The 9,182-nt window shown below is 45.6% G+C and overlaps 1 protein-coding gene across 1 annotated transcript; it reads right to left on the bottom strand.

Moving 5' to 3' along the window:
• Nucleotides 1-6,188: 6,188 nt before the first annotated feature.
• On the bottom strand, nt 6,189-7,703 carry LOC147900678 (uncharacterized). Its single transcript, XM_087376211.1, has one exon. The coding sequence runs from the start codon at nt 7,667-7,669 to the stop codon at nt 6,431-6,433; it is 1,239 nt and encodes a 412-aa protein (XP_087232337.1). The 5' UTR covers nt 7,670-7,703; the 3' UTR covers nt 6,189-6,430.
• Nucleotides 7,704-9,182: the final 1,479 nt, after the last annotated feature.

The raw sequence follows: 9,182 nt of genomic DNA, 5'->3' as shown, positions 1-9,182 counted from the left end.
TTTACTATGCATACCACACAGTGCACGTATCAAACACTTTTCCTTTTTCTTTTTTGAGGGGGGGAGGATGTGCCCCCTCCATTCATATTTATACTGTAATTTTAAAACGTTCCTGAAAATCCCATCACCGCTTCAAATTAGGGTGCAACCTTGGGAAGAGCATTTACAGATCTGGGGACCATGACTACTAAATGTTATGCAAAGGCAAAACCATGGTGTCACAAGGCATCACAAAACAAAAATTCAATTAATGACAACGAGGAAGTTAGGCGGAGGAGACAAGAAGCAAAGTTGTATTTTACCTTGCAACTTAGCCAAAAGTGGGCAACACCCCACTAGTTGAGGATGGTGATATGCAACAAGAATGTTTTGATGTGCTTTATTTTTTGTTGTTACGCCTCATTAGATGCACCCTACTAATTGGAGAACTTGAAGGGGTGATGATACATACACACACTTGATTTTGTTGATAAGCACCATAAGAAAGATGTGAATCATGCCAATGTCCTCAAGCCTTCAAAGGATGGTGATATCGAACGAGCACATTTTGATGTGCTCATCTATTTATTGTTATGCCTCATTAGAGGCACCCTACCAATTGGAGAACTTGAAGATGGTGATATATAACAGATACTTTTTTCGTATGCTTATATTTTTTACCAATATGCCTCATCGAATTACCCTAAGAAAGATGTGAACCATGCCAATGTTCTCAAGACTTCATTGCAACTTCACCACAAATATTCATTTTTTGTTGTTATGTCTTATTCACTAATTGGAGAACTTGAGGATGGTGGTATATAACAGCTACTATTTTAGTATGCTCATATTTTTGTTGATATGACTCATTAGATCTCAACTAAGAAAGATGTGAACCATGCCAATGTCCTCAAGCCATGCAATAAGCCAACCAACAAGGCTCCATACCATGAATTGCATGACACAGATTTTATATCTCAAATCTCTTTCACTTTTGCCTACTTTTTCGATGTTGTTTAAAAAAAAGGATGGCCTTGTACAATACATGCATAGATTATGCATATCTTAACTAGGCCATAGTCACAAACAAACAGCTTTTCAATGTTAAAATTGACCAGAAGTTCATAAAAAAGCCCTATATATACATCACAAAGATAGACTTGAGAGCTTGGTGCCATAAAATCAAAGTCATAAGGATGCTGAGCACAAACTTTCAATCCTGGTACCATAAAATCAAAGCAAATAAGGATTCTGAGCTTGAGTGTCACAAGCATTCTCCACCTTATGGATGCAATGGCACTGATAGGTGCTGCTGCAAAGGCTGTGAACCTGCTCAAATGCTACAATTATAACCGGCCTCTAATCACTCAGAGGGCAGTGGAACTAAACCTTTAACCACTTCAGCTTACAGCTCACAAAGCATATATCACAACCATTAACCATTGCATGATCACCATTTGGCATTTACCCATTTGTTCACAAACAAAACCACTGAAAAAGGGATGGAGGCTAGAATGCCCCTGCTCAACAGACATACACAAGTGCACCCGATTGGCCCCAAACACCGTGGCACCCCTTTCGGTATTTCTTTATATTTCACAATGAAATGATTATGATTACAAGTTGCATTTGGGAGACCTTCCCTGCAACTGAGACGCAGTGCATTGTCTTTCAAAAATGTGGCAACCTTCCTCATCTTGGATGCTTCTGTAAACAAACCCCCAAGAAATGCAGCATCAAACTGTTGAAGGAATGTGAGGGCTTTGTACCTGTCCTGTACTCCATTATATGTATCAAACTTGACATGAGAACCACCATCCTTAAATTCTTTATATACATTTGATATTGGCTGTCCCAAAGATGGCTGTATATTTGCAGCATTCCCTTCACTAGGGAGAGCCATGCTTGGCTGAACATTAGGCATGGGAGCATATGCTGTGGCTTGCATGCCTGGCTGCATTCCCACATTGTCATACATGGCTTGCTTTCTATGCCCAATTGGCGGTGAAATCAACATAGCATCAAAGATAGAATCTGTACCAAAATATTCAGGTTGCTGCCTCAAATATGGCTGAGGTGGTTGAGCCACATTTATGGAGTGCACATTATTATTTTGAGGAGTAGAAGTACCCAAACCAAGGCCTTGTGCTGGCTGCTCATACTGTTGCACTGGCTGTACTTTTTGTACCTCTTTCTCAAGTGCTCTTTTGGGTGATCCCTCTCTCTTGGAAGTCACTTTCTGAGTCATTTTTTATGGCTGTCCCTCATGGGAAACTCATGCATGAGTGTGCGGTCCACCATGAGAAGCTGATGCATGTGTGTACTCACTCTTTCCGTGCTTGTGCTTTGTTGATTTCTTCTTCTTCTTGGCATTTGTTTGCACAATCTGAGCCAAATTTTGAGTCAGCTGAGTCAAAGCAGTCACTGCACTTGCAAGCTGTGCGTTCAACATAGTAGCATCATTTGACTCACTGCTAGAACTAGTATCACCGTTGAGCTCAGTTATAGCTTCATGTGTGGCCTGCTCAAAAGGCATTTGTTGTGCTCCCTGCAGCTGTACACTAGCTGGATCATTAAGGCTTTCCTGCCTTCTCCTTTGAGGAGTTGTGGAGCTCTCTTGCTCATGGGTACTCACCATGTTTATGGTTGTAATATTCAGCTATCAAAAAGTGCAGCAAAGATATCCTTCCACCAAACTACCGAGGCCCACCTCTTGAGAAAGAGTGTGTAGTATCCCGGCAATGGCACCAATGGAACCGGCCTCTAATCACTCAGAGGGCAGTGGAACTAAACCTTTAATCACTTCAGCACTTATTTACAGCTCACAAAGCATATATCATAACCATTGCATGATCACCATTTGGCATTTACCCATTTGTTCACAAACAAAACCACTGAAAAAGGAATGGAGGCTAGAATGCCCCTGCTCAACAGACATAAACAAGTGCACCCGATTGGCCCCAAACACCGTGGCGCCCCTTTCGGTATTTCTTTACATTTCACAGTGAAATGATTACAAGTTCCATCTGGGAGACCTTCCCTGCAACTGAGCACGCAGCCCCAATTCACTAAGCCTTCGCAAGGCTTTCAAGCATAAAACACCATCACATAAGTGCACTTAACCCATAGGCTCAACCCAAAGGCATTCTCTTTTCCGAGTGCAATTCCATTGGCTGTCTAGATGCAATCACACTGCACCCCAGCTGCACTCTCTTTGAGTGGTTTCCAGATGGCATTCACAAAGCTTTTCAAAGCTCCAAAATAAAATCCGCAAAGTACCCAACCAAAGAATGACTCATGTAGCACTGCCTGGGTACCTGTGAGCCAAGAAAGAGGCGGCACACGAGGCCAACCAATAGCTTATGGCAAAAAGAAATTGCAGTAGCAAAATCACAACTCACCATGCCCTGAAAACTCGAACCAAGTCCTCAATCGCCAAGAGGACATAGTAGCCAATGCCCAATTGCATTCTCAGCCAAAAAGGAGTACAAAGGCATGAAGAAAGAGCATTTACAAGAGCCGACCAGCAAGAATTCCACTGAAAAATGCGAAAAGAAGCACTTCTGTCGCGAAGAAGTGGGAGTTCTTGGGCTCAAAAGAAGCGTGCTTCAGAGAGGAATGCATTGAGAAGGTTTTGGAGAAGTTTCATCGCCCGAAAGTCCTTCAAAATTGAGAAAAACCAGTCAACCAGCGTGTGGGACCACTCAAAATTCAACAGAAAGCTGTAGCTTTGCAAGAGGAGAGGTCCAGGAGGCGGTAGAAGCAAAAAGGTCCAAAAAAAGCCACTTTTGCAAATTCGACCAGCAAAAGAAGTGCTCAGCTCTGCCCGTTCTACCAAACGCACGGAGGTAAAAGCATATCACTACGAAGGGGAGGCAGAGGGGAAGCCATCGGGCCAAACGAAAGTCGAGAAATCCAAACGGGTGAGGAGTTATGAAGAAAAACGGAATTCAGATGAAGGAGGCTGAAAAACCAGTCCAAAATCTCAACAAAGGGAGAAGATGAGAGAGAAAACCACACATGTGAAGTTTAGAAGGCCCAGGAAGGTCTAGGAATGGCAAAAGAGCATGTAGAAGGCACTAGAGCCACCTGGAACTCTAGGGGGCCACTGAAGGTACATGGCTCTCTAGGGGGCCCATTAAAAATGCCACATCATCATTTTCCAACAACCACTCTTTTAATTCCTTGGAATGCCTTTGGGCCTAGGGATTAATTACGCTTATGTGCTAGGCACCATGCCGCGTTTAATTACACATTATTAAGCCCACGCTTGGACTTTTAAAACCAAAGTTGTCACGGTCTTGTAATACATTAAAGTACTTAGAATTTCACACCCCCGTGACAACAATTGATGCCCTCTGTTCTCCTCGAGTGGGTCGAAGGCTGAAGTAGACAGTAAGGGGCTTCAATAGGCCCTTCCCTTCACCAAAATTGGCAAAAAATCAAGGCTGACAATAAAAGTTCATGGGGATTATTGACTCCTCTGGCATTGTATATTGGCTGCATCTGTAATACAGTTGACAGTAGGAGCATACATCGTCTCCATTTTATGATGGATACTCTGTTTCGAATTCACGTTATGTTCCACATTAGTTAGTAAGCGCACACAGATTCTAGTTCTCTAAGTTCCATGCATGTCAACATAAGAGCAAGATAGCCCTCTGTCCAGCATACCCTTGATGCCCTTATCAACTAACCTTTCAGTCCTTGCTAGCAAAAACATTCAAGCAGCTTCTATTTCAATTTGAGCTGGTCATCTTTTGTGGCATTGTCATTTGTAGCGAGGACAAGCAAAAATGTGTCATGCATGTCCGATAGGAGCTTGAGATTCTGAGAATCAGCTCTACACTGACAGAGGAAATTGTACTGGAATAGATGGATCACTGCCGCACTTGCGAGCCCCCATTTGAGGAGGGCATGGGGGGCAGGACACGTGCAACAGCTTAGGGCCATGAGGGCATGTGTTGGAGATGATACATGGGCATATATGAGAGTAACAGCATGGGAAGCGAGCAAGCTGCCACATGGGCTAGCATAATAGGATATAAGGCTGCCACATGGTCAGCCTGAGCAGCCATGTGGACTGGGTAGGCAGCAAGAAAGGGTTGCATAGACAGAAGGCTGCATGACCATGTAAGCCCCCATATCAGGAGAGCATGGGGGAGGTAGACCTGGTGATATTGGGGCTGTCACATGGGCAGCACATGAGCTGTTATGTGGGCCGCTGTCAAAGCAAAGGACAGGCGTACGGCCTGCAACAGGGCCCTGTGAAGGGCACGCTGACATCAGCAGGGTACAGCCCCACTGTATGGGCCTTCTTTGATGGAGAACAGGGCTGTTGGAAGCCTGACAAAGGGCGGGACCTGCAGTGGCCAAAGGCACCTGCATGGCAGGGCCTTTGGGCCTTGTATGGAGCCTGCAACAAGGCTGGAACAGGGCCAGCAGAAGGGCAGAGGCCTGCGCCTAAGGCAGGCTGCCACGTGGCCAGGCGGGTCTGTGGAACAGCCCCCAAACCAAGTTGGTTTACAGACTGGGAGGGGGCAGACTGGTCGGCATAAACATACCTAGGGGTCGGCCCTATCAGGTCGGTCCAATTCAGGGCCCCTTGAGCCCTATAAAAGGAGGGCCTCCAGCCCTCATTCATCATCACTTGGAGCAGCCCTCAGGACAGCAGACAGGAGCAGCAAAGGGGGAGCTTAGGCCTACATTCAGGAGGACAAGGTGACCTAGGAGAAGCTGCAGACTGAGCTAGAGTGGCTGCCCACCTAGGCTGGCTTCCGGACAGCAAGGTGGAAGGGATCTAGACAGAAAGCCTCTCCTGAAAAACATTTGTGGCCGTTTTCTTTGGTTTGGGATTGGGGGGGGGCATGGAATCTCACTTTCTTCTGAGTTTGTATGCTTAAATAGAGTGATGGTGGGAAGAATCTTTGCAATGTGTTACTTAGGACACTATCATGAACCACAGGGCAGGTAATCAGTACTATAGGCAGCCATGATTCAAAATATTACCTTACTCAGGAAATCTCACACACGTGCATACTATTCAATAACTTTCTTTGGTCTTATCTCATTCAATCACGACTCAGCTCCAATCTATGGATTTCAAACCATTAGCCGTCTGAGAGCCTCAGATGATCTGACAATCCTAATGAACATTTTCCAGACACAAGTCGCCCTAACAATTTCAGTCCGCTTTGTCACTGAATATGTGAAAAAGAATATGACTTTTTATCTCATCAAATGGAAATATATAACAGGGAAATTCAATCGCTTGTCTGGTTTGCATAAGGTGCATAAGCCCATAGAGTTATACAAGGTCCAGTATGATCATGGACCAGAGGAGTAGGTTTGTACAAAAGAGCAGCGTCCCAAGATTACCACAATGTGCAATCGAAACAATCCATTATTTGAGCAAGTTATATAAATGATGCCCACGCCTACTTCCTCAGCATCAGGGCTTCGTCTCATCTTCACCATCATCCACATCCCAGCTCAAGTCCTCTTCCTCATGCGCATTGATTCTCCTTTTCGCATCTTCTCTTGGGACCTCAGGCACCTCCCAACCAGCCTCGCTATTGGACGACTTTTTCCCATCGTTACTGCCAGATTCCTCCGAATCTTCAGCCACTTCCCAGCCCAAATCGTCCTCGTCATCTAAAGCGGCCTCCACAATCGCTTTATTATGTACATCTGTTGATCTTTGGGCTGAATTCTCATGCTTTTCGTCCCGAGCTGCTCCACCGGTCACAGTTTTTGGGTGTTCGAAATTCGCTTGCGCCGCTTGGATATCAACCTTAGACAGATCGGTCGGTTTGTTCTCGACAGGTTGTTCATCAGAGACAGCCCCTCCTTCGTCGGCCTCGTCTTCCGTATCCCAGCTTAAATCCTCTTCTTCGGAAGCGGTTGCCCGTTTCACAAGATGTGCCCGGGCCTCTTCGGTCTGTTGAAGTTTGTGCAGTCGATAAAAATACCTTGTCCAAAACGTATCTTGGCTTACAACCACAGGCACGAACCTGGCGAAAAGCTCTTGAAAAAAGGTGTTATTTTCAAGACAGGCATCAATGTCCTTCCTTTTCTCCTGCAGATTGAAGGTACCCTGCCAAGTTCTGTAATCTTCCCCATCTTCGGGTTCGTCACAGTACGTGCTACTGTCGTGCTGCATGGCCTTAACCTGCGCCTCAAAGCGGCTATATTTCCCACCAGTAATAGACGTACTATCGTACCTGGATAAGACAGGCGTGGCAGCAGCGACAGAATCCTCGTCGTTATCCACCCTAAGCACAGCGTCCTTCCCTTGCGCTAAGATCTCCGTTGTTCCCCTCCAAACGGAACTCCCAAACTCCTCGATAACTTGCCCCACCGACTCCAGCGATTCCTGAGCCACGGAAGCACCGGTTTCTAGGGAAGTCGGAAGGTCTTTCACGGCATGAGCAGCGACCTCGGCGATGATCTTGGACTCCTCTCGCAGCCCGCTTCCGAACTCCTGCAGATCCTTGCGGTAGGCCTGCAACATTTCCTCGGATTTGAGAGTAAGGGACTTAACGAGGCCACCGAAGCCCCAGGAAGAGGTCTGCTCGGAGGAGGAGGGAGGGGCATGGGGATCAGGGGAAGCTGGGGGATCAGAGGGGGGATGATCGAGGTCGGGCTGGGCGAGCAAGTCAGAGATGAAGGAGGATTTGAAGAAATTCATGGCGATGGAGGGCACCAAGCAACAAGACGACGATCTGAAGAAGAAGAGCGGAAGGAAAAGACTCGTGCCCTTTCCTTTACATCACCAATTCCAACGTTGGCGTTGACCTCACTTCACCAAGCTCAGGTTAATCACGTCTATTAGCTATGGTTCAATCAACTATAGTATAGTCTATGTTCATGCAAGAATAACTTTTGAATTGAACAACCCACCCATTATCTTAAACACCCAGCATAGAACAAATTGGATTAATCACTACTTCACTAACCACGCTTGTCATGAGAAGGCATTGGGTAGATACGGCTTTTCAAAATCCATGTACTCACCTCTATCTCTCTCCATCATCGCCTTCTTTCTCCAATGGTCTTTCATCATCTTCTACTTTCTCCAGGTATTCATCTCGATCTCTATCCATTCCCATCCTTCATTGCCTTCTTTCTCCAATTGTCTTTCATCGCCTCCTTGAAATCCAGATTGTCTCAAATCATCTCCTTGAAAATCTGATCCATTGTCTGAAAAACTTCAAGAGTGGTAAGTATCTCCCATGTGCTAATCAGCATATTGTTACAGCTTTTGTAACCTTCCTCGCTTTCTGTCACATGATGAAGACAGAGAGGGAGGTATAGTGCATCGCCTTGAGCCTTCATGGCGCTCAATTCTGCCATCTCTTTTTCCTTTCTTTCGAAAGGAAGCAGTTTTGCTTTCAATGAAACAAGTTTATTTTGAATATGGTCGGCCCTGCCTTGAGCCTTCATGGCGCTCAATTCTACCATCTCTTTTTCCTTTCTTCGGAAAGGAAGCAGTTTTGCTTTCAATGAAACAAGTTTATTTTGAAGATGGTCGGCCCTGTAATGTATGCAGCCTTTTTTTTGAGTTTTTGATAGCCATGGAGGCTACAAAGTCGCGAATCCGAGTCTTCCATCATGGAAGCTTCAATCCATGCGTCAAGGAATTTCTGCACATAGTGGAAGAAATTGTGTGCACTACATGCGAAGAATCTTGAGTGCTTCGAACCAACTAGGAGGATATAATGGAAAAGAACGATGAGGAAGGTTGAACAAGTGCAAAAGGATCAAATGGAAAGGAATGATGGAGGAAGGTTCAACGAGTGAGGAAGAGTATGGTGCACTCTGCAGGTGTGTGGTGGTGAGATGATCGGAGCGTCGAACCTGCCAAAATGAAGGTGGGAAATGGGAATGATAGGGTCAATGCATAACAGAAGCGAAGTCACCACCAAAGAGACTTAGAGCAACAATTCTCTATAAACACCAACCTGCATGGTTTCCTTTCCTACGTAACATACCTTCATCCTTCTCGCTTTCACACTCTCCACTCTTCATCCCTCCCTCCACTCTTCATCCCTCCCTCCACCTCGCTTTCACACTCTCCACTCTTCATCCCTCCCTCCACCTCGCTTTCACCCTCTCCTTGCCCTTGGGCCTTCATCCTTCATACAATCTCTTCTTGGAAGAGAGGATGATGTGATATTGGATATAGAAGAGCCTAGGAGAAT

The sequence above is a fragment of the Dipteris shenzhenensis genome, chromosome 6 (genome assembly GCF_047967505.1).
Source record: "Dipteris shenzhenensis isolate YYH24624 ecotype China chromosome 6, Dip_SZ_1.0, whole genome shotgun sequence".
Taxonomy (NCBI): domain Eukaryota; kingdom Viridiplantae; phylum Streptophyta; class Polypodiopsida; order Gleicheniales; family Dipteridaceae; genus Dipteris; species Dipteris shenzhenensis.
The sequence above is the reverse complement of the archived record's forward strand: the minus strand, read 5'-3'. Positions and strand labels throughout refer to the sequence as shown.

Bases quoted from the DNA above. Each gene is read 5' to 3' on its own strand.
- LOC147900678 (XM_087376211.1), bottom strand. From the start codon at position 7,669: ATGAATTTCTTCAAATCCTCCTTCATCTCTGACTTGCTCGCCCAGCCC.